Consider the following 26,315-nt stretch of genomic DNA (forward strand, 5'->3'; position numbering starts at 1 on the left):
AAATGTTTTTGAGAGAGTGAAAGTTCTAAGATAATGAGATGAACCGATGGGAGGACATAGCAAGAGGTTTCAAGGCCATTCCAAAGGTGTGAAACAGCCCCATTTCTCAGTAGGGGCATGGCCAAACCTTTCTTCAGACCACAGAAGTTTCTTCGTAGGACCCAGTGTCTGCTTTTTTTCCTCACAGTGGCTTACCTGATGGCTGGCAGCCTTTTGCTACTGCAGCGCTCTCGCTTGGTGCTCCAACAAAGTTCTCGTGTGACTTCTGGAAACCAGCCCCTGCCTGTATCAGATGTCATGCTCAGTGCTGGGAACACAGACAGCAGACCACCACAACAGACTCATTTAAGCCTCCTGGTGAACATGGAGCAGCTCCAAGGGCCAACACCAGACCATAAGTACGGTCCACGGTGGTTGATGTCTCGCAATTCTGAACTGAGACAGTTACGAAGGAGGTGGTTTCTCAGGTTCATAAATGAACAAGAGCCGATGCAGGCTACAGGAGTGAAAGTAGGGAAACCAGCGTCTGAAAGCAGAGGTAAGGGGGTTTTTCTGAGTTTCCAGTGGGAGGAGGGAAAATGGAGCACAAATGATCAAATGGGGGGCAAATGTGCTTTAGGGACCTTCTCTGGGTTTCCCCCAATTTCAGAAACCACGTGGAGAGATATTCTTTTTTGGTGATGATTCCTCATTTATGGGAATCTCCCCCAGATGTATATGGATATCACTTCTTTTATGTGCCATGTTAAAACTTGTTAAAATAATTGGATTATTTCACTACTCCTGACTTTACATTATTTAATCAATAGTTGCTTGAGCTGTTCTCTTGCTTGTGTGCTACTCTGTTTTATAATTTTATAACTGAAAGGACATCAAAGTGTGAGGTCATGTGAGCTAAGTTGGAAAGCTGGGTTATGATCATAAGAATTGACTTGGCTTTTGTGCAGAACCAAAACCAGTGGGGAGGTATATTTTGCAAACATTTTGTAGCATAAATCCTCCTTTTCAGCAGTCATTTAAATCAGTTATTGCAAATGGGTTACTGAAAGATCAGCTATGAAAGCAATATTAAGTGTCGTGGCAACAGCCAAATTTAAGATTGGGGGAAAATCCAAACCGGTAATAAATCAACTGTTTCCAGTAGTTGCATGTTCACACAAACTAAACAAATTGTGAAATTATCTTCTTATATCAGAAAATTAAATAACTTTATAGAGAATATGTCGATTTCCATAGGGTTGGATCCAAAGTTTTGTGAAATAAACTCTGGTTGTGTTATAAAAATTTTCCGCTCCCCTTCCTCTTCAGTGCACTGGGCCTCCCTAAAATCTCCAGAACCCCCCCCCCCAGGGAATAGTCCTAGGTGCGAGTGTGTGGGCCTACAGTAAGAAACGGTATTGCTCTCCTTCCAGAGGACAGTTTAAACTGGCAGAAAACTAGTATTGGAGAACTATAAGGCTTTGTGTCATAATCATTTCTGTCTTTTAAAAATATTATATATTTGTGTAGCAGCAATAGTGATTATGATGATGATGATAATAACCAGCTTTAGAAGACAGGCCCAAAGATTTCACACTTATTGTCTATGGATGACTTGAAAATGTATAGAGAGTCATCATCAGAGACTGATTCTTTACTAAATACAGTGTGAATATTCAGCAAAAATATAGCAATGGACAAATGTGCAGCATTAGCGTTGAATAGAGGAAAGCCATCAAAACACTTGGTGTTGAAGAAAACTACAAATAACTTGGAACACAGAAGCAGTCCCAGTTCTAAGATTAATAAAGACAATGCATCACCCCCTACACCCTAGAAGAGATGTTGGTTGTCTTTACTTACCAAGAAAATTAGGTGGAAGAGGTCTCCTGAAAGTTAAACAACAAGTTAAAGAAGAAAAACAAGCACTGGATGACTACACTAAGAAAAACAAAAATAAGCTTCTAGTTGAAGTATACTAGGCAGACTTATTTCACATTACAAAACCAAATGAGATCACAAAAAGATAGCAATCAAAACTCACTTTGACAACTGGAAGGAAAAGCACTCGTGTGGGCAATATTTTAAAGATATAGCTAATAAATTTGCTAACAAAAGCACCTGGAAGTGGCTCCAAAATGGGTACTTGAAGAAAGAAACGGAAGGACTCATTCTAGCTGCACAAGTGCAGACACTGGAAATGAAAAGTATGAAACCCAAGATTCAGAAGACCAGTGATGACAGCAAATGTCAAGGTTGCAAGACAAAGGATAGAGCAGTTGACCACATGGTCAGTGCTTGCAGTAAAAATGACTATAAAGAATGTCACGATAGTGCAGTCAAGATTTTATAAGTGGACAGAAGAGTACAATATATAAAATTTTCGGACATCTAACTGAAACAAAAGGAAATTAAAGCTATATTCTTAATTATAAGCAAAAGGTATATAAGTAAACTATAAAAAGTAAAAAAAGTAATGAATTTATTCAGATACTGTATGGCCGAGTTCAGACTGGCAGTTTGAAGCGGGAGGGAGTTGTTGCAGAAAAGAGCCGGAACCAATTGTTCCAGGTTTTCCTGGTTACACTGCGCGGACTGATGTGGGAGCATACTGGGAGGAGGCTTGAGGGAGTGTTCACACTGTTGGCCCGGAGGTGCAGCTGTAAGTGCCTTTTTCCTCGCAGCAGACGCCTAGGCGCATGGGTGCCTAGGTGCAGCGGCTAATAGGACAGGATCCGGCCGCTGTGGGCCATAGGCACATCTGGCCACAACACTACCCCCTCTTCAAGGCAATCACCTGCACCTTCCTGGTGCCAGAATGAAGCTAGGAGGTTAGGCAGCGTAAACAGCCGGCACACATTATTAATGCAGGCTGTTCCCGGCTTTTAGCAGTTAACGTTCACACTTCTGGGAAGTGGAATGAAGTGGATAAATGGGCTCTCCAGGGTTTGCTACCACTTTCACCAGGTATCTTTTAAACCAGGGAGGCAAGCGCTACAAGATGGGTTGAGTACGGGTGGGGAACGCTGGACAGATTTGCCTGTGTGAACGGCCCCTTTAATCCACTTGTGAAACGTTCCTCACACGCGCCTATATCGGGGCAAACTGCCAGTCTGAACTCAGCCTATGAGGTCATTAACCAGATCAAAATGATGTAAAGAGAATTTCCCATATGTGTATTTTTGTATGTTTGTTTTTGTTTTCTGGTATATAAAAAATAAAAATTAGTTAAAAAAAGAGAAAAGAATGTCACAATAGTGCTGAAGGTATGTTCAGTGGAAGCTTTGCAACAAATATGGCTTCCCATCAGCCAGAAATTCATGGGAACATAAGCCAGACAACATCATGGAGAATGATGGAACAAAGGTTCTTTGGGACTTCTGATTACAAACAGATAAACACCTGGCGCATAGCACCTTTGATATCATAATTGTAGAAAAAATGAGAAATAGGGTTTGGATCATTTACACTGCAATCCCAGGAGAAAGCAGAATAGAAGACTAAGGAGACGAATACAAAATATTAAGACCTACAAACAGAGTTAGAGTGCCTCTGGGAGAAGAAGGTGACCATGGTGCCAGTTGTCACGGGAGCCCTTGAAGTTTCAAGGAACACCTGGACATTCTGGGCACTGAGCAAATAACACCCGCTCAGCTCCAGAAGACAGCGTTGCCTGGAAATGCAAGAATCCTGCGATGATATCTCTGCAGTTCTCAAGAACTTGGCTACATCTCAAATTGCAGAACACCATCTACATGTCAGAAATATGACTCTTACAATTAATAATGATGATGGCAACAACAATAATAATAAAACATTCAACAACAACAATAACGTTTTATTTAAAAATATTCACAGTGCCATAAAATATCCATACTGCCTGAACATTCAATTAAAACATTCAGAAGAAAATATTACAATTAACCAAATTTAACATAATCCTAGCTCAAGATTTTTAAAACAATGTTAATCTGTAGCAACAATGGAAATAATTTAAAATATCAACAGACATAAACTATTTTAAATAAGAAGCTGAGAGACCTTGACAAGCAAAAATAAAACCATCAGCAAAATAGCTATGAATGATCAAAGCACTGCAAAACTATGCAATATAAAATATAATGTAATAGATAACCAGCAATAAAACAAGATGAGGTCCTAAAATAACAGCATCATATCTTTAAAAACAGTCAGTTGACATCCTCCATAAATTTCTTCTCTGTCAAACAAAGCATTGGCAGACACAGAGGGGTAGCGGTATGGCAATCGTATTACATACAGAAATACTGCAACAGTGCAACCAATATAAATACAAATAATTGTATGAACACTACAGAATAATCACTCCATGATGTTTAATCTCATTCTTTTTTTCTCAATCTAGGCATCATGAGAAGAACATACAAGTTGTCATGAAGAAGGACGAACTTCCCCGAAGTAACCGTTTCGTTTCGATATTTCTTTTTCATACAAATATCAGTTCTGCTTCCGCTTATTCATTCACCTTCCAAAAGGATATCTCTAATTCCCAGCAACTTTGGAATAACTTATAACCGGCCCGATTTGATACATAGGCTATGTGCCGGTTATAAGTTACTCCGAAGTTGCTGGGAATTAGAGATATCCTTTTGGAAGGTGAATGAATAAGTGGAAGCAGAACTGATATTTGTATGAAAAAGAAATATCGAAACGAAACGGTTATTCCGGGGAAGTTCGTCCTTCTTCATGACAACTTGTATGTATTCTGTAGTGTTCATACAATTATTTGTATTTATATTGGTTGCACTGCTGCAGTATTTCTGTATGTAAAACAAAGCATTGGGGCAGAGGAACCACTGAGAAAAGACCACTGAGAAAAGACAGAATTGGTTGGCGCCAACCAGTTAATTGAGGGGACACAGCTTTTGTGATCACCCCTCTCAGAGGCTATGGGAACATATTAAGATGCTTTTCAGCAAGTCAGAGCATTAAACCATCTAGTTGTCCACAATGCTGCCCGGAGACTCTCAGGCATCTCTGACAGAGTATGATCTTTGCCAACCGCCTCTACCAAACATCCTTGAGCTGGAGGTGCCAAGGATTAAGCCTGGGCCCTTCTGGATGCCAAGCATATGCTCTACCACTGAGCAGGGGCCCCTTCCCTTTAAAACTGAACATATACTGACACTAAACTTCCCATTTGCCCCTGGTCAGTAGGGTTGCCAAATCTGGGTTGGGAAATACCTTTTGGGGGGTAGAGCCTGGGGAGGGTCTGAGGAGGGGAGGACCTCAGCAGGGTATAACGCCAGAGAGTCTACTCTCTGAAGCTGCCATTTTCTCCAGGGGAACTGAACTCCATTGTCTGTAGATCAATTGAAATCGTGGGAGAAGTCCAGGTGTCACCTGGAGGTTGGCAGCCGTGCTTGTCCGTGGGCAGCAATCTCCCTCCAGCATAGAGTTGCCGACTCCAAGTTGGGAAGTCACTAGAGACTTGGGGGGGGGTGCCTGGGGAGGGCCGGGGAGGGCAGGGTTTTTTTTTGGGGGGGAGGACCTCAGCAGATTATAACATCATAGAGAGTCCACCTTCCAAAAGAGCCCCTTTCGCCAGGGGAACAGATCTCAGTAGTCTGAAGCTGGTTTGTAATCCTGGGCCGTCTCCAGGCCCCACCTGTAGGCTGGAAACCCTAACCCAGCGCCCTGCTCAGCACTCAGTCATTGGCGGAGCAGGGCGGCAGGAAATGGTGTTGATGGTAGCAACTCTTTAGAATTTCTCCAACCTCTCTATGGGAAAAAATAAATGGGCAGTGCAGGATTTAGTGCAATGCCTAGAGCTTTCCTCCCTATAGATTGGGGGTCCCAAGACTTTTCGCACCTGTGGAATTCTGAAGCAGTGTGGTGGGCACATTCACAAAATGGCTGCCACAAGAGGCAGAGCCAACCACATCCTGTCGGGGAGCGTGGCCATGCAGAACTCTCATCGTAAGTCCTCAGCATTTCAGGCAGAAGCCCTGCTTAACAGGATGCCTTTTAAAATTAACATGTTGCTTTAAAATATTTTCTTGCACACACACACACAGCTGACCTTAAGTCATGCCATAAAAGTGAAGATACTTGTGCTGTGGTAGCATCTGCTGCTGCATCAACTTTAAAAAACGACCACACAGCCACTTTGACCTTCAGTGGCAAAATCCCTGCTGGGTGACAGCCCCACCTGGCTATGCCCACTTTCTAACGTTTGATGAGTGCCAGGACAGGTGTTGGCAGGCGCCACGGTGGGGACCCCTGAGGTGGATTATAGTGACCAGAAATTGGTTGCACACAATTTTGTGCAATCTTGTGAAAGTAAAAATGTAAGGAGTTCTGCAATAAGTATTACTTCACACAAGGGGTTACTGTTGTCCTTTTCTTGTGTTTCTGATAGGCCAAGGGCTCTAGTGAAAGCCAAAAGTTTGCACAGGATCCAACCCCAGAACTTTATGAGCACTCTGGGCCTTAAAGAGGCCAATGTTCCCCTCTCCCTGGGAATCTTCCAAGTGTGTTGTCTTTTGCCTTGTCCGTGAGTGGCCTGGTTTTGCCACTACGATGATTGTTATGTGCACATAATTTACTATAAGCTGTAACAAAGTTACCAGCAAAAGGAGAGAAAGAGAATCAGTTGCAGCCTAGGATCGGCATGCGGTAGTGCATAAACACCTAGTTCCTTTAATTGAAACTCAGGTCCAGATGAATTGCACCCAAGAGTACTAAAAGAACTTGTGGATGTAATTTCTGAACATAAGAACATAAGAGACGCCAATGTTGAATCAGGCCAAAGGCCCATCCAGTCCAAAACTCTGTGTCACACAGTGGCCAGAAATACCAGGTGCCATCAGGAGGTCCAGCAGTGGGGCCAGGACACTAGAAGCCCTCCCACCGTTGCCCCCCCGAGCACCAAGAATACAGAGCATCCCTTGCCCCACACCGAGAGTTCCTATCTATATCTTGTGGCTAAGAGCCACTGATGGACCTCTGCTCCATATGCTTATCTAATTCCCTTTTGAAGCCGTCCATGCTTGTAGCCGCCACCACTTCCTGTGGCAGTGAATTCCATGTGTTAAACACTCTTTGGGTGAAGAAGTACTTCCTTTTATCCGTTCTAACCCGACCACTCAGCAATTTCATTGAGTGCCCACAAGTTCTTATATTGTGAGAAAGAGAGAAAAGTACTTCTTTCTCTACCTGCTTTATCCCATGCATAATCTTATAAACCTTGATCATGGTCACCCCTCAGCCATTGTTTCTCCAAGCTAAAGTGCCCCAAGCACTTTAACCTTTCTTCATAGGGTAAGTGTTCCAACCCTTTTATCAATCTAGTTGCTCTTTTCTGCACTTTTCCCAATGCTATAATATCCTTTTTCGGGTGTGGTGACCAGAACAGTACACAGTATTCCAAATGAGGTTGCATCATTGATTTATACAGGGGCATTATGATATTGGCTGATCTGTTTTCAATACCCTTCCTAATAATCCCCAGCATAGCATTGGCCTTCTTTATTGCAGTCACACACTGTCTCGACATTTTCAGTGAGTTATCTACTACAACTCCAAGATCTCTCTCTTGATCAGTCTCTGCCAGTTCAGACCCCATCAACGTGTATTTATATTTAGGATTTTTGGCTCCAATATGCATCACCTTGCACTTGGCCACATTGAACCCCATTTGCCATGTTGACACCCACTTGCCCATCCTTGACAGATCCCTTTGGAGTGCCTCACAATCCTCACTGGTTTTCACCACCCGGAACAACTTCGTATCATCCACAAATTTAGCCACTTCACTGCTTACTCCCAACTCCAAATCATTAATGAACAAGTTAAAAAGCATTGGACCAAGTACTGAGCCCTGCGGTACCCCACTGCTTACCACCCTCCACTGAGAAAATTGCCCATTTATACTCACTCTCTGTTTTCTATTAATTAGCCAGTTTTTGATCCATAGAAGGACTTGTCCTTTTATTCCATGATTTTTGAGCTTACTTAGGAGCCTTTGATGAGGAACTTTTTCAAAAGTCTTGGCGCTTCGCCAAGCGAATTTGAGGCCCCTTGCATGTCTTCGGCACCGGGTTTAGAGTGTTTCAGTCCGCTCATTCTGGACGAAGTTGACAGACTGCTCGTATCTGTACACCCAACCAGTATTCCCTCTAAGCTGAGTTAGTGTGAGCTAGCTCACTGTTTTTTCGCCTCCGGCTCACACATTTATGTCTTAGCTCAGAAAGGATGGCTCCAGAGCAAAGTAATTTATGCAGTAGCCAAATTGCTCACTCACAACTGTAATGCCAGTAGCTCATGAAGTAGAATATTTGCTCACAAGACTCTACAGCTTAGAGGGAACATTGCGCCCAACCACATGTGCCCTTGATCCGTGCCCCTCCTGGCTCATTAAAGCGGGACACGAGGGGCTACGAGGCACACTGCGGGAGATTATCAACAAATCCCTTTTGGAGGGACAGTTCCCAAGTGCGCTCAAGGAGGCGATGGTCCGCCCTCTCTTTAAAAAACCATCTTTGGACCCAGCCGAATTGGCTAACTATCGGCCGGTGTCCAATTTGCCCTATTTGGGCAAACTTATTGAGAGGGCGGTGGCGTTGCAGCTACAGAGCTTTCTGGAGGACGCTTCAGTCTTAGATCCCTTCCAGTTCGGTTTTCGCCCTGGCCATGGGACTGAGACGGCGGTCGCCCTGACTGACGATCTCCGAAGGCATCTGGATCGAGGAGGTGTGGCGGCATTGCTGTTGTTAGATCTGTCAGCTGCATTCGATACGGTCGACCATCAGCTGCTGTCCCACCGCCTCACCAACGTGGGGATTCAGGGGCTTGCCCTTCAATAGTTTGCCTCTTTCCTACAAGGTCGGGGACAAAGGGTGGCGGTCGGGGACCAGCGATCCTATAGGTACCCCCTTGATTGCAGGGTGCCGCAGGGTGCGGTGTTGTCCCCGATGCTATTTAACATCTATATGCGCCCCTTTCCCAGATTGCCCGGAGTTATGGGCTTGGGTGCCATCAATATGCAGATGACACCCAGCTCTATCTGAGTCCCGATGACCTTCATCGGGCGTTGGAGGCTGTGGTTTGTTGGCTCTGGCTGAGCTGATTGAAACTAAACCCGGCGAAGACAGAGATCCTGGGCCTGAGTTGGACCGGTGCGGGGTTAGGGCTCCCTCTCCCGACCTTCGACGAGGTGCCTTTGGTGCCAGTGTCTAGGGTTAGGAGCTTGGGGGTGCTTCTGGACTCCTCTCTAACAATGGAGGCCCAGGTGGCAGCCACTATCAAGTCAGCCTTCTATCATCTTCGGTTGGCGCGGCAGTTGGTCCCCTACCTTGACCGAGAAGACCTGGCCACAGTGACCCACGTGACAGTCACCTCAAGGCTAGACTACTGCAACGCTCTCTACATGGGGCTGCCTTTGTTGCAGATCTGGAAGCTGCAGCTGGTGCAGAATGCTGCAGCCAGGCTGCTGATGGGCTTTCTTGGAGGGACCATATCCAGCCTGCGCTGAAAGAGATGCACTGGCTGCCGATAGCGTACTGGATCTGCTTCAAAGTGCTGGTTCTTACCTATAAAGCCCTTTATGGCCAGGGTCCAACCTACCTGAGGGACCGCCTTGCCCCACATGTTCCCCCAAGAGCACTACGGTCCGGGGTCCAAAACTTTTTAGTCATCCCGGGGCCCAAGGAAATTAAACTAGCTGCGACCAGGGCCAGGGCTTTTTCGGTGGCGGCTCCTACCTGGTGGAATGAGGTCCCGGGGGAGATCGGGGCCCTGCGAGACTTTATGCAGTTCCGCAGGGCCTGCAAGACGGAGCTCTTCAGCCAGGCCTTTGAGTAGGAGCCGCCGCCCCATTATACAACCACTGTTAAGGTATCTCAACGAGGCCCAAGGAAGATGTTGGAAATTGTAGAAGAGCTTCGGCCATCGTCACTGGACACGTACTTTTTGGGAGTACCATCTGTAACTGTGGAGTCATATTAGGACATCAGTTACGAATTGAGCACAGTGGTTTTAATGTTGAATGTTTATTATGTTTTTATATGCTTTTATTCTGGCATGGCTGTGTCCTGCCCTTGTTAGCCGCCCTGAGCCCACCTGGGGAGGGCGGGATATAAATATGAATAAATAAATAAATAAATAAAAGCTTTCTGGAAGTCAAGGTAAACAATATCTATTGGATTCCCCCTTGTCCACATGTTTGTTCACCCCCTCAAAGAACACTAAAAGGTTAGTGAGACAAGATCTTCCCTTACAGAACCCATGCTGAGTCTGCCTCAATAAGTTTTGTTCATCCATGTGCCTACTAATTCTTTCTTTAATAATGGTTTCCACCCATTTACCCGGTATCGATGTCAGACTGACTGGCCTGTAATTTCCCGGATCTTCTCTGGAACCCTTTTTAAAGATGGGAGTGACATTAGCTACCTTCCAGTCTTCAGGAATGGAGACAGATTTTAAGGAAAGATTACATATTTTTGTAAGGAGACCCACAAGTTCATATTTGAGTTCTTTCAGAACTCTCGGATGTATGCCATCTGGGCCTGGTGATTTATCAGTTTTTAAGTTGTCTATCAGTTTTAGGACCTCCTCTCTCGTCACCTCAATCTGACTCAGGTCTTTCAACACCCCTCCTGAAATCAGTGGTTCTGGAGTGGGCAAGCACTTCTCATCTTCCACAGTGAAGACGGAGGCAAAAAATGCATTTAGCTTCTCAGCCATTTCCCTATCATCCTTCAATACTCCTTTTACCCCTTGGTCGTCCAAGGGCCCCACTGCCTCCCTGGCTGGTTTCCTGCTTCTAATGTATTTGAAGAAAGTTTTATTGTTGGTTTTTACGTTTTTTGCGATATGCTCCTCATATTCCCTTTTTGCCTGCCTGACCTCAGACTTGCATTTTATTTGCCATAGCCTGTGTTCCGTTTTATCAGCCTCACTGTGACTAGCTTTCCACTGCTTAAAGGAATTCTTTTTACTTTTTACAGCCTCCATTACTCTGTTTGTTAACCATGCAGGCTTTTTCCTATACCTGTTTGTGCCTTTCCTAACCTGCGGAATATATATTTTTTGAGCTTCTAGGATCGTAGTTTTAAATAGATCCCAAGCTTCCCCAATTGTTTTGACCCTTTCTACTTTTCCTTTCAGTTTCCTCCCCACGTGTCCCCTCATATCAGAGAAATTACCCCTTTTAAAGTTAAAAATGGTTGTGTGAGTCTTTTTGGCCAATTCTCTATTTGTACAAATGATGAACTCAACAACATTATGATCACTGTTTCCAAGCGGTGCAATCACTTTTACATCTCTCACCAGGTCTTGAGTGTTACTTAGGACCAAATCAAGGATCGCCTCTCCCCTGGTAGGTTCCGTGACCATCTGCTCCATAGCACAGTCATTTAGAGTGTCTAGAAACTCAATCTCTTTTTCCCGACTAGAACACATATTGACCCAATCAATGTGTGGGTAGTTAAAATCACCTATTATTACACAGTGTTTTTGTCTAGTTGCTATCTTTAAGGCATTCATCATTTTATAATCCTCCTCTATCTTTTGATCTGGTGGGCGATAACAAACTCCCAGTGTTAAGTTTCCTTTTGGCCCCCCTATTTCAACCCATAGAACTTCCAGAAGCGAATCCAATTCACTTAGCCTCTCAATCTTTCTAGACTTTATACCCTCTCTGACATACAGAGCTACCCCACCTCCAACCCTTCCCCCCCTATCCTTCCGATATAATATATAACCGGGAATCACTGTGTCCCACTGATTTTCCTCATCCCACCAAGTTTCAGAAATACCCACAATGTCTATTTTTCCCTCCGACACCAAGCACTCCAACTCCCCGATTTTACCTCGGACACTTCTAGCATTTGTATAGAAACAGCTGTAATTTCCCTTACAAGTTAAGCCTGCATCCTTCCTCTTGCTATCTCGAGTCGTTGTCCGGCAGTCCATGTCACCAGCCATGGCCTCTGTGGACAATTTCAATCCACCTCCCTGTAGAAAAGCAACCGGTACCCCCTCACCTCTCTCAGATGAGCCAACCCGAACCAGAGACTTTTCATCTCCTGTCGGCTTTCCCCCAATATTCAGTTTAAAAGCTGCTCTGCCACCTTTTTGATTTTAAGTGCCAGCAGCCTGGTTCCTTCTCGGGACAAGTGGAGACCGTCTCGCCTGTACAGCTCCCTCTTGTTCCAAAAAGTATCCCAGTGCCTAACAAACCTGAACCCTTCCCCCCTACACCATCGTCTCATCCACGCATTGAGACTCCTGATCTCTGCCTGTCTCTCCGGCCCTGCGCGTGGAACAGGTAACACTTCTGAGAAGGCTACCTTGGAGGTCCTGGACCTAAGTTTCCTGCCCAGCAGCCTAAATTTCTCCTCCAGGACCTCACGACTGCATTTCCCCACATCGTTGGTGCCGACATGCACCACGACCACTGGCTCCTCCCCAGCACTATCTACCAGCCTATCTAAAACACGCGTAATGTCCGCTACCTTCGCACCAGGCAGGCAAGTCACCATACGGTCAGTACGCGGGTTCGCCACCCAGCTGTCTACCTGCCTAAGGATCGAATCACCCACTACCAAGAGCCCCCCTCCCACCCTGCTCAGGGATGGTTCCTTGGTGCAAAAGGAGAGCCGCTCACCAGCTGGGGAAGAGGTCCCTTCTGAGGGCACATTCCCCTTATCCTCAGCATGGTGCCCTGTTTCCCCTAGACCCTCATGCTCCCTGACAGCAGCGGGGCTGCCAGATCCAGAGTGGGACGTAGCTAACAAGTCCCCGAGAGTCTTTTCTGTGCGCCTAGCTGACTGTCTCTGCTTCTCCAGGTCAGCCACCTTGGCCTCAAGGGAGCACACACGTTCCCTGAGAACCAGGAGCTCCTTGCACCGAGCACACACCCAAGACTTCTGCCCAGTGGGCAGATAGTCATACATGTGACACTCTATGCAAAACACTGGATATCCCACAACCCCCTGCTGGCATTCTGGCTTCATAATTCTTTTAAAATAAGTAAATATAATCCCCCTTTTAAAACCCTTTGTATTTATGTGGTTTTTCTTGTCTAAGTCAACTTACCTTACGGGGAAGACAAAGAGCTTAGGGCCTTGGCTTTCTGGCTCTTCTTGGGCTTCTTACAGAGTCCCTAGTCTAAGAGCCACAGGCAAAGAGCCCTTTAGCTCACCCTTTGGTTCGTGCCTCCGGCAAGGTGCTTTCTTAAATACTGAATTACAGTCAATCACAATGCCCCTTTTTCTCCCTCTCTCAAACAGCCAGGACTCTGCAACAACTCTAATCACTTTCACAAACTCCCAAACACAGTCCTCCCACACAATATCCTCAGCTGAATCCCCTCTGCTGAAAGCAAGTAAAAAAAACACTCACCCCTCTAGCAGCTCTGTCTCCTGTTCAGAGCTCAGCTGGGTCTGAGAACCTCTTCCCATTACTTTTGAGAATTACTGGAGAACAAATGAAGTGCCAGAAGATTGGAGGCAGGACAATCTGGGTAACTACCAACCCATCAGCTCGATGTTTATACCAGGAAAAGTTTTAGAGCAAATAATCAAAAAGTCAGTCCTTGAGAAAGGATGGCTGTGATTACTAAGAGCCAGCATGGTTTTCTCAAGAATAGTCATGTCAGACTAACCTTATCTCTATTTTTGAGAAATTTCCTACCTTGCTGGATCAGGGGAATGTTGTAGACATAGCCTACCTGGATTTCAGTAACACTTTTGACAAGATTTCACTAAGGCTTTCGATAAGGTTCCACATAATAGTCTTGTTGACAAAGTTGGTAAAATGTGGTTTGGATCCTATTAATGGTAGATGGCCACCAAAGAACACGGTGGCTAGAAATCATAGAAGTTGACACCAGCCTGAGCATGGAACAACTAAAAAAAACCAGTAAAAGACCAGAAAATGTGGAGAGAGCTGGCCCATAGAATCGCCAGGAGTCAAACATGACTGAATGGCTAACAACCACAACACTGTTAGGTGGATCTGTAGCTGGTTAATAGATCACACCCAAAGCTAATTGTTTCTCATCCTCTTGGAGAGGCGTGATAATTGGAGTGCCTCAGGGATCTCTGTTTTGTTCAACGTCTTTATCAATGATTTGGATGAAGGGATAGAGGGAATGCTTATTCAATTTGCAGATGATCCTAAATTGGGAGGGGTAGCAAATATGGTAGAAGACAGAGTGAGGATGCAGAATGATCTGGAGAGGCTGAAAAACTGGGTTAATCAAATAAAATGAATTTTAATGTAAAGTTCTGCATTTAGGTAGGAAAAATTGGGGAGAATTGTGTTGGCAGTAGTATGTGTGAAAAGGATCTAGGGGGGTCTTAGTAGACCATACACTGAACAGGAGTCTGCAGTGTGATGAGGTAGCTAAAAAGGCAAATGTGATTTTTGGGTTGCATCAACAGAAGCAGGGCTCCCCCCCCCCGGGTGAAAAGTACGCAAACGGAGAGTGATTTCAGCAAAGCGTACTTTATTCGATCATGAACAAGACAACTTTGGCCGGCTCGCAGACCAGCTTATATCCCCCGAGAAACCGCCACCCAAAACACACTCCTACTTCCCTATAGGTTATTTACAGTGGCCGAGAGTCCCATAGGCTCTCGGCCAGGAACCTAGCCCCCTGATTGGAGTGGGCTAGGATCTGCATAGTCCATTGTCTCTTGAAGCGAAGCTCTGTGTTTGTCTCTGGACTTGTCTGGACTGGATACATTACACAGGGGAACATGCCAGAACAGAGTTCTGGAAACTCTTCGACAAAATTATTTTTAAAATGTTTAAAAGTTATGTGTCTTGTCCCTCTTGAGAGTTCCAGGACCTCCCCACCCCCAAGCCCCGAATGGAAGTAGAGTGTCCAGATCACACGAAGTGATGGTATCCCTTTGCTCTGGTTAACTTCACCTAGATTATTGTGTTCAGTTTTGGTCACCACAATTTAAGAAGGATAGTTTGGCCAGGGATCGGGGTTTTTTTTGCCATCTTCTGGGCATGGAGCAGGGGTCACTGTGTGTGTGTGTGAGAGAGAGTTATTTGTGAATTTCCTGCATTGTGCAAGAGGTTGGGCTAGATGACCTTGGAGGTCCCTTCTATGATTATATTCTATTATTGGAGTGTGTGAACTGGCTGCTATATTCTATTAGATAACTTCTGTACCAAACATGATGAGGAGCAAAAGAGCAGGCCTCCCTTTCAAAAAAAGGGGCCTTAGATTCACACTCAAACGATTCTGTTGACAAGATTCTCCTTAACTGTCGTGTTGTTTTCATGTACTCGAGGCACTTACATTGGATGCTTCAGTGACGATTCCAGAGAGAGGACTTTGAAAGGTGCTGTGTTTTATGACTTGAGGAAAATGACAGTTTCTCACTGCCAGGAAGCTTGTGCTGAAAGGTAAAAGCTTTTATTTTCTCTGTAAATTTACTGCCCCACTTATATCAGAAGTGCATGATATGCATGTAGCTATGCTAATATTTGTATATTTTATTTCATTTTTAAAGTACCACAAACATACAATGCTATCTTGAGGTATGCTACTGATCCAGCTATTTATTTATTATGACTTTATTTTAGCCTTCCTCTAAGAACCTCTTGTAAGAAAGCTCTACTAATTCTCCCCCTTTTTATCTTTACAACAACCCTGTGAGGTTGAGTAGACTGAGAGTGTTTGACTGGCCCAGAAAGCTACATGGTTGAGGAGTAATCACCCAGGTCTTAGTCCAATGCTCTTAAGTATGCAGCGCTACAAATAGAACTCTTTCTCTAAATTTTGTAACTCTGTTCATGAATCACAGTGAATGCCTATATAATCCATGGACAGTGTGCGCACACATGGTTTTCTTTATATACTTGTGCTGAGTAATTCCCATGTTCCAATCAGTGTATGTACAGCTGAACGTGTGATACAGATCTCACATTAAGCCAGGCACTGTTCCCCCGTTTCATTTGTGAAGTGAACATGTACGAGCTTTTTCTTACAATGAGATGTATGAGTGTGTGCTCACTGTAGCATATGGACAGGGCTACTATCAACCAATTTTTGGACTAATTGATCATTGTGGAACATTATTTAAAAAGCACGAGAATGGAACATCCCACCGCTTAATTCATTTTTTATATACGGACTAGCTTTAGCGGGGTCTGCTTTGACTAACAGAAGCTCTTAGGCAGAGACCCATTGAGGTGAAGATGCCTGGGATTGAACTTTGTGCAGGGAAAGTATGCATTCTGCTACTGGTTTATGGCCCATTAGGAATTAATGTACAAACATGAGTGTATGAAATTATCATTTTTGAAACATTTATTCAAGTTCTTTCAGAATGCTTTATCTGGTTGTTAATGATAACTGAATTGTTGTAATTAATTGCTCCAGCCAGGATTGCCAACAGGCCTGGAGGGGGGAAATTGTCCTGTCCCTTGAATAGAGGCTTAATGGGTAGAAATGGGCAGTTGAAGCTTCTCATGGCAGAGAGGTAAATAACACTACCGAGTAAATAACAACCCAATGAGCCTCTGTTATTCCTTTAGGAAGTTGACAGCCCTACCATAGCAGTCTACATTTTTCCCAGTAGTTTCCATCTTAGTCAGCTCTGTCTTTTGGATTTTCCTTTCCCTTAAACTGCTTCTTTCTGTTTTACAGGCATTGTACTGTTCACTTTCTACTCTGATAGATAGCAGCTCTCCAAGATACTAGGTAGAAACCTCCCCCCCCCCCCCCCGCTTTCTGATGTGCCATAACCAGCACATCTAACTACAAGTTGCGAAGTCCTTGGGTCATGTCTGGGTCTGCCTCAAGGAACCAGGTGGACAGGGGCCCAATTTGGATTGGAAACACACTGGACAGGAAAGACATCTCCCCTCCCATGTGCCTTTGCTGTCCTGGAACAGCCTGGGTGGGCACCACGTGCCCTTCTGGGGGACCCACATATCCCGGCGGGGGGCACACAGCAGGGCAAATGGTGCTTTTTTCAGGATTGGAACATGGTGCTTCGGAAGGCATAAGCATTACCTTCCACATATGCACTGTAGCCCTGGTCTAAATCGGCCCCTGCGTGTGTGGGAACTGCATTCCCAGTGTGGGAGCTTGCAAATGTGATGGAAAGTCCATGCAACAGACCTGGATACTTTGTGACATGTATTTAGGCCCTCAAATCTGGGACCTTCCTTATGCAAAGTCTGTGCTCTACCACTGACTTTTCCTGTTAATGGTATATAGAGCAAAAGAATACAGTTTAGTGGAGCCCACACCTTATGGTCCTGAGGACATTGACTAATGCATCCTTGATTTGAACCAAATCCTGTGTTAACAATTGCTGATTCTTATCATTTTTGAGGATTATTATTTTATTTTTTTGGTAATTTATAGGGCTTATACTTATGCTGGTTTGGAGTATGGAGCAGAATGCTACTGTGGAAACAAGTTACCCTTGACTGTAGCAAAACAGGAAGAGTGCAACAATGAATGTAAAGGAGAAAAAGGAACCATCTGTGGCGGACTGAACAGGCTTTCGGTTTTTCGGGTGGAGGAACCACGGGCTAGACCCAAACAACGTGAGTGATGTATGGCTCCACCTCAAACAGGGATGGGGCGTGGGATGTCTGATCCCCACTACAGGCGCATGAGATGTGACACAGATGATCCATCCATTGAGGGGATACCTGGAATGCTGGATCCAGAACCTGCTTGTAAAGGGGACTCCTTTGCCCGGTGGCACAGTCAATCACATTTTGTATCCCAGTCTTCATCCCAGGGCCTTGGGGCAGCCTACATAGTTCTCCCATCCTCCATATCATCCTCTCAACCTTCTGTGAGATGGTCAGAGAGAAACTGAATGGCCCACACCTGTCCAGTGAGCTTTGGGGCAGAGTGAGAATCTAAGGACAGTTCTCCATAAGGAATGGACATGGACCAGCTCACAAACTAAAGTTCTTGATGAATTTTGGCTGGTTCATGGTTTTCGTGGCAGGGAGACTGGTATGAACATTTCGTGAAATTTCATGCTGTTCATGGTGATTTGTGCTGGTTCATGAATGGATACATTTCCAGACAGACTGTCTCCACTCAACTAAAGTGTTTATAAAACGTCAAAGCAATGGGGGCAGAATTCTCCAGCCTTGGAAGCACCAATAGGGGCCCTCCAAAGCTTTACAGGCACTGCTGGCTGCCAATGACAGAGTTCCCAATCTGTTCTATGGGATCAGAAAGCATCTGCTGGTGCATTAGGTGGTTGGTATCCCAGCCAGATAGCCAAACTCTCCTCAGCATCCCATGCCAGGCCAACACATTCAATGCTGGCAATTTTTGATGCAGGATGTGCCCTAAAGAAGAGATTCTTTGATAAGGAATGCCACGCACCCCCACCCATTAGTCCAGGACTGGTGGAGGACCAAAATCCCGGGTGGGGCAAGTTGGTTCAGGGTGACAGTTTTGCCCTCCCTTACCCAAGTCTCAGTCACACAAGCCAGGTCTACGTTTCACTCTGCAGGTCTACGTTTCACTCTTATTATTAATAGACCGAGCATTGCACAACACCAGTATCAGAGAAGGGAATTTTTCCTTAGCCCACAACCAACATTTCTCTGGATGGGACATAGGTGGGAAGACGTCTGAGCATTACCATATCTTCGGCTTCTTCCATTCCATTTAAAGGAATCCCACCTAGTCCCACTGCTATACCCCCCCACCCACTATTACTGTATCCCTGGCTCCTGCATGTCCTCCCCTGTTAGGTCTTATCGGCCCAATAAATGGCCCAGCTAAGTATCCAGACGAGAAGATCAGTGGAACCTCTCCCAAACCCTGGCTAACCACAGCAACACACTCTAACTGATTATCCCTACCACCTCCCTCCCTCAACCTTATAAACCACAACCCTACTAATAAATGCAATACAAGGTCATTCTATGTGGGGAGTATTTAATTTCCAAACAGACAGACCCAGCTCCTACAGTCATTGACAGAAGTATGCACAGTGCCAGCAACTCTCTGAACCACAAAAGTTCGAGCCAGTTGATGATAGCTCTAGATAACAAGAGAAGAAGAGATTGGATTTATACCCCGCCCTTCACTACCTGAAGGAGTTTCAGAGCAGCGTCCAATCTCCTTTCCCTTCCCCTCCCCACAACAGACACCCTGTGAGGTGGGTGGTGCTGACAGAGCTCTTTCAAGAACTGCTCTTGAGAGCACAGCTCTGAAAGAACTTGTGACTGACCCAAGGTCACACCAGCAATTGCATGCAGAGGAGTGGGGAATCAAACCTGGTTCTCCCAGATTAGAGTCCACGCTCTTAACTACTACACCAAACAGAGATCTCACAGTCAGAGGAGTGGACTAGGATCTGAAAGACTCAGGTTCAAATCCTTGTGCAGCCATGGAGCCTTGCTGGGTGACTTGGGGTTAGTCACACACAGTCAGCCTAACCCTACTTCACATAGTGGATATGAGGGTAAAATGGAGGAGTGGAGAATGAGGTCAGCTGCTTTGGGTCCCCCTTGTGGAAAAGGGGAGGGGGTATAAATAAATTAAGAAAGTAATTCAATAAAATACTCACCCATACTGGTTAATCTTATTCACAGAATTTAGCCCAGGACATGGATATTCAACCTCTCGTGTAAACAACCCTCATTTTAAACTGTGGATTCTGTTATTTGGTCAGAGAGTCATAGAATAAGCCGAAGGGGTGGGGGGGGTGGGGGGATTCAGTCATACACACATACGCACCTCGACCTGGTGTCATGTAGTTAAATTTCAATACTAAATAATTTCTAATAAATGCAGTGAAGAATAGAAAGGAGCACTTAGCATTCACTGGTTAAAAGTCTGGGGCTAATTTTGACAAATATATGAGCTTTTTAAACTATTTTGGAATTCTTATTTCTTAAGTTGCCTTGCAGATATTTATATGGAGAGACAAGGTATGAATATTTTAAATAAATAGACTAAGGGAATAGTTTTTCTCCCAGTATAATGTAAGTATGACATGGAGGATCATGAAAAATCTACCCTGAGCTGGGGGTGGGGGTGGGATCAGGGTGGCCCCTTAGGTTCCACAACAGTAATGGAAATAACCTGATTGCTGGTTGGCGTGGCATGGGCATGTTGGAATATTGGAGTATCTGATTTATTTAGTCATGCCCCCCCGTGTCTAGGAAAATACATCCGTTATTCTCAGGCAGCCTATTTGGGGGGAGAGTTCTGATTTCTTCAGTCTCGTTCCCCTATGATAAAAAGTTATGTCTTTCTGGTTTAAATTTCTTTTGGGGCCTAAGCTGAGCTGATTCAAAGAGGTGTGTTTGGTAATGAAGGCTGATAGTCTGGTAAAGCAGTTGTTGTAGAATTCCCATTAACAAAAGAGGAAAGCTGCAAGTCCTGTGATGGTGGAGGAACCATTGATTCTGTCAGTGTCTTTCTTAACTCTTCCAGTCTGTTAGTAATACTCAGCTGGTCCACTTGAGAGAGGCTTCCAAAAGAGCCTATTAATTCTGTCTCTACTGAATTGTCCAGTTGAGAAGCCCCCACTTCTAACAATAGGTGGTCTGATACCTCTTCCAGGGTTATTAATTCAGAAGCCTCTTCCAGAACTATTACATCTTGATGAATCTTATCCACTCATTCTACTGAGAGACAGAGGACCTTTTTGCTTGCTATAGGAAGGCATGGGAAAAGAGGGGTAATTTCTGAACTGTTAAATACCCTTGTTGGACAAATCCCCTTGTGTCTCAAGCTGGATTTCTGAGCCAAAATCAAGGAGGGAAAGATGGGAGTTTCAAAGGTGAGTATGACTCTCTGAAGCTGATTTGTATAGTCCAGCACTTCTACTGGACTGATACCCAACGTTTGGATGCCCAGTTTGCAAACCATGAACCATCATGAACTTTAAGCCACCAAATGAATCAATTCAGTTCATGAGGTTTGTGATGTGGTAGAATGCACCCCACAATAAGCTAGAGACACCAAACTCACAGGGGATCTTCGGCTGACTCTCTTCTACCTGCCCTCCAATTTGGTGAGGATTGGATTTATGGGGTCCAAGTTATGCCCCCCCCCCCAAAAAAGGTACCCACAGGAAAGCACTTTCTGTGGAAATGACAGGCACAGGTTCAGGAGGTGCGGGAGTGTATATCATACTCCCTGTGCAAGCTACAGATATCTAAGTCACAGGGAACTTCCTCTGTATGCTCCTCTACATGCTCTCCACATTCTGCCCCCCCCCCCCCCCCCGCGTTTGTTTTTTTTTTTAAACATTTAGATTGAGACAGTCTGTCTGGAAATGTATCCATTCATGAACTGCCACAAACCCCCGTGAACTGCTTGAACGTTCATGGAAAGTTCATGCTGGTTGGCCTGCCTTGAAGTTGAGGTTGTTTTTTTTGGGGGGGGGGTTTGTATTTTTGGTGTAGTGTTAGAAGCATGAACTCTAATCTGGAACAATTGGGTTCGATTCCCCACTTCTCCACATGCAGCTGCTGGCAGGGCCAGATTTAGATGGAGAGAGGCCCAAGGCTACTCCACTTGTGAGGCCCCTCCCAATCCCCCACCCTCACGACTAGAAGAAAATGGAAGAGTGTTAGAAACAAAACTGAGTGAAGCCAAGGATGATGACGGGTATTAAAAATTCTGATATTCACAATTTCTCCTCTAAAGGACATAAGATGTTATTGTTAAATACTATAGTGATTGAAAAAATGCATAACTGTTAAAATTAACACTGAAAAACATTTGCAATAACTGAACTTTGTAAACCTTTTGTGGAATAAGCATCAAGTTTTTAGGAAAATGAAGTTGTAATGTTATTCTTAAAAAAAAACAACCCTTGAGTTTACAAAATATATTGCCTGGGAAATGTAAATAATATGGTCATGACTACCTGACAGTGTGGCACTTTTGGAATCTACTTTATGCTGTCATTAAACAATCAGTTTTAAAATACATATTTGGAAGTAAACTACAACCATCAAAAACAGTAAGACTAAAAATTTTTTTTCTAGCCTTCCTCATCGCAAAATCATTCAAAACTTCATCAAAATTTGTTTGTCTAAGTTTGTCACTTTCAGTGTACAGAATGCTCAGTGTGGACAACCTTTCTTGAGACATCGTGGCCCTTAATTCATGCTTAATTCTTTTGAGTCTTGAAAAACTCCTCTCTCCCGAGCAGTTAGTGACCATAAAGCTAAGAAATAGTCACAAGATTGCTTCCACATTAGGAAAGGCCATCTGAATTTTTTCCTTGTGTATAATTTGATAAAGGTCTGTATGACAGAGGCGCTCTTCTGTAAGCCTATGGCTTTGTCTCATGTACAGGTGAAAGTGCAAAGGTTCATCAATAAGTTTCAGGTCAATATCTTCTGGGTATGCTTCCATCAATAGTTCAACACCTTGCTGAATTTCTTGCTTAGATGCTGTCAGAGTAGCAAGAATGGAAAACAATTGTGCAACATCACTGTACACAGTACTTCTTCTTTTTAAATTGGCTTCAAGTGCATCTAATATAGGAATAAAGGATTTTATCCTAAACTTATCTCTTGAAGAAAGTGCATCTAAGGCACCAGGTGCACTTCTGTCATTTATTTGCCATTCCTTTACTCTTTGTCTCCTTGTTTTGTAGTTAACATTTGGCAAGGTGGCTTTTGCTTGTTTCACAAGCTCATCAAAATCTTCTCTAATTTTCCTTTAAAAAATCCAGAAGTGAACTGTACAAACTTGGACAAGAACTCAATAAGAGGTCTGATTTCAGAAGGGCTTTGCTGACCTTGTGAAAATGACCTAGCACACGGGTCCAAAAATGCAGCATAAACACAAATTCCAGTTCTTCCATTTTCCCCAAAAGATTGTTAGCTTGAAGCCTTGTCTCCCCCTTCCCATTAACGTCAGAGTACGAATGACTGGGGGCATCAGTGATAGCTCTGTAACTTTCCAAAACAGCTTCTGTGGCTTTTGCGTGTGCGTCCCACCTAGTGTCTGAAAAATATTTAGGCACTTTAGACTGAGGTGGCAAAAATGATTTTAGAACTGCCCATCTCTTTATGGAGGATGAAAAGAAGGTATACATTTCATTGATAATGCCAAAACAGTTCACTGCATCAAGGCAGCAATCCAGAGCTGAATGGCCAATCAGATTTAAAGAGTGACCTGCACATGGAATAAATCTTGCAAATTGTTTTTTTCCGATAATTTTTTGCTGCATACCATTGTACTTACCAGCCATGTTGGCAGCGTTGTCATAAGACTGTCCGCGGCATTTTCTAAAGTCAATTTCAAGCTCAGTAGTGAAATAGTTGAACACTAAATCAGCCATGCTTTCTCCTGAGTGGTCTTTTAGCTCAAGGAAAGTTAAAAATCTCTCAGTTACCAACCCATCTTCAGGTGATACATATCTGATAATTGAAGTCAACTGATCAGTATGTGAAATGTCAGGATTGGAATCTACTGAAAAGCTGAAATATCCAGCCTTTCTCACATCAGCCAGAATTGCATCCTTAACTTTTTTTTTGCCATGAGTTGAATCATTTCCTCTCATATAGTTTTTGACAAGAGGGATTGCCTGATCCAAAATGTCCATACTGACTGATATGAGCAAGTAAAAATGGATCAAATTTTGCCACTAGTTCTAAAAGACCAAGATAATTGTCATTATTTGGAGATCCAAAGTGTTCATTGTCTCCTCTGAATGGAGGAGTTCTACAAGAGCGCATATTACAGCAATAATTCTCTCCATGACATGTCGCCTGTACTGCTGTTCTGCTTTTATTTGTTCCTCTAGCTTTGGAGTTAATATTTGCCCTCGCTTCCTTGTTAGGTTGGACAACGTGGCATTCCTATGCTTCTCTGAGTTTTCCTGAGTTTGGATAAGATGGGGGTTTTGCCAGTCATCAAACCCTTCAGTAGCTAAAGCTGTGGGAAAAGATGCAAGGTTTGGAAAGAGTTTACAAACAAAGCAGCCCGTCCTTTTGATGGAAAATATACAAGCCACTCATGGCTATATGTTTCCCCATTTGCTTTTGTTGAATAACTGTCAGGTACTTCAATAACTCAGCATCAACAGCAGGTCCTTAAACAGGGCCCCGGTCACACGGGCTGGATATCGCAGGGGGGAGGCGTGGCTGTTTGCCCCAGATCAAACGTCCTGCCGACGTCCCATGGTTCAGGGGGAGGTGCCGATCAGACATCAATCCTGTGGTGCGGCAAAGTGGCGCGGCGGGGGTTGTGTTTTTTCTAACCAAAGTGTGGACATGCGCCGTTGGGTGCTTGTGCGCATCCTGTGGAGACTTGGGGGAAAAAACCTTTTCGCGATGGGACATGGGCAGGCGCTGGATGCCACGAGCTACCACTGGAAATGTGATCAGTCGCCCACCCTTGCCCTGCGGTTTCCGGAAACTAGTACCACATCTTCGGCGACAAGCCTCGGGTTAGCCATGGGAGCTCTACGCTTCCCAGATGTTGTGGTTTGATCGTGCCTGGAAAATCCGCCTATCTTCTGTCTTTGTAACGTGGCTAATGCTCCGTGTGACTGCAGGCCAGGTTCAGCTTTATTTGTCAGAGTAAGGTGAAGTCAACTTAGACTCTTTGAGTCAGGAATGAGGAATACAAAATGGCAATAGTAATTATAGTGGGTTCATACAACACCCCCTGACCCCTATGAGCCAATAAGCAATTAATGTGGAGTGTGGGGAACTGTTTAATTGTTCAGAGGTGATCGGGAGGCAACAGAGGCTTCACGCCAAAGTGATGAGTGCTCAAGGCCAATGGCTAGATAAGAGGCAGAAGCGAGAAGCAGCTGCAGAGCATTACAAATTCCACAGTCAGGACAAAAACACCATGGTGGGGCTACCCGACAATAACAAAGAGCTTTTGTGCAAAACCTGGACTGCTTTTTGTACACTTGCTTGGAATTTGAAAATGGTCAACAATGACGCAGAACTTGAGAGGGACCCCTCTCTACCCAATAGGATACTTCCTCATGTGATAATTCTGACCACAAACCAACATTTTGTTACAGTAGATCTATGTTTGTCATTATCTTTATCTGCATCTGGAACACCTTGGACTTGGCCTATCTTACCAGGTGTGAACTGCAAAATCTGACTATTGACATTATATTATTGTGGCTCTTTAGCCTCTCCCTGTCCAGTAAGTGACTCTTGAATTAGTTCCATATTTTCAGTTTGAGCCAGCATCAAATTACATCACAAATTACAGCAGAAACGCAAGAAATCAAAAAACAAATTATGGAAAATAAACAAGAAATAATGAAAATTTCCTCCAAACAACAAAAATTTAAAGAGAAACTACAGGATATAGACTTTGAAGTTCTAGAATTAAAAGCAAAAAGTGAAAGAATAGAGGATACTTTAATAAATTTTGAAATGGAGAAAGTGGCAAAGATAATAAGATGCCAAAATATCCCAGAAACTATTGAAAAAAAATTTGAAGGATGAGTTTGCCCAAAATATAGCTGATCAATTGCAGATAGGGATGAAAGAAGAGATACAAAATAATACTGAAGGTATATTTAGACGAAACTCTGCTTATGCAAAGGAGGTACATGTGAAGTTCTACCGGAAGGAGATGAAGGAAGATATCCTCAAAGCGGCACATGAGACAAAAGTGAATATCCAAGGAGAGGAAATTAATTTGTTGAAGGAAGTCCCATGGAGAGTAAGGGAGAGAAGGATCCCCTACTCGAATTTGATAGATCTCCTTAAAAAAAAATGGAATCGTCTATAGGTGGTTAGTTCCAGAAGGAATACTCTTCTCCTTTGACAGTAGAAGGCAATGCATAGATTCGATATTCAAGATTCAGTTCTTTCTGGAGAAATACGGAGAAGATCTGGGACTTCAAAAGGATGAGGAGCAAGAAGAGGAAGAGGTCAGTACTGAATCAGAAGAAAAAGAAGAAGAGAGCACTGAACAGCAAAAAAGATCAGCTAAAGGCGCAACTGCTAAAAAAGAAAAGAAGAAACCTAATAAAAGTACTTACCAGATTTTAACTAGATTCAAGTATAAAAACATAGGGAAAAAACAGTAAGAAGTAAACATGGCAACAATAAAGACATTAAAGATTTTATCTATTAACATAAATGGGCTGAATAGCCCCCCAAAAAGAAGAAAAACATTTCATCAGATTAATAAAAATAAAGTTGATATTGTCTGCTTACAAGAAACGCATATTAAGAAGGGTGACGATAAACTTTTGAATAACAAAAAATTAGGAAATGCATTTGTCGCATCAGATCAGAAGAAGAAGCGTAGAGTTGTAACATATGTAAAAGACAGCTTAAACCCTAAAATGATATATGCATCAAATGATGGAAGGATAGTA

At 43.9% G+C, this 26,315-nt stretch overlaps 1 protein-coding gene across 1 annotated transcript; it reads left to right on the forward strand.

Moving 5' to 3' along the window:
* On the forward strand, positions 1 to 26,021 carry LOC107113244 (WSC domain-containing protein 1-like). Its single transcript, XM_015414543.1, has 5 exons — positions 1 to 538; positions 15,276 to 15,390; positions 17,363 to 17,547; positions 25,449 to 25,651; positions 25,791 to 26,021. Exons 1-5 carry the CDS (start codon positions 118 to 120, stop codon positions 26,019 to 26,021), a joined length of 1,155 nt encoding a protein of 384 aa, XP_015270029.1. The 5' UTR covers positions 1 to 117.
* The last annotated feature ends 294 nt before the right edge of the window (positions 26,022 to 26,315 follow it).

The sequence above is a fragment of the Gekko japonicus genome, unplaced genomic scaffold (assembly GCF_001447785.1).
Source record: "Gekko japonicus isolate JY-2015 unplaced genomic scaffold, Gekko_japonicus_V1.1 scaffold545, whole genome shotgun sequence".
Lineage (NCBI taxonomy): Eukaryota > Metazoa > Chordata > Lepidosauria > Squamata > Gekkonidae > Gekko > Gekko japonicus.

Coding starts and splice junctions, on each gene's coding strand:
- LOC107113244 (XM_015414543.1), top strand. CDS start 118: ATGGCCAAACCTTTCTTCAGACCACAGAAGTTTCTTCGTAGGACCCAG. Junction 17,548..25,448: donor ACGGGCTAGACCCAAACAAC/GTGAGTGATGTA, acceptor CCCAAAATATAG/CTGATCAATTGCAGATAGGG. Junction 25,652..25,790: donor TGAAGGAAGTCCCATGGAGA/GTAAGGGAGAGA, acceptor TCGATATTCAAG/ATTCAGTTCTTTCTGGAGAA.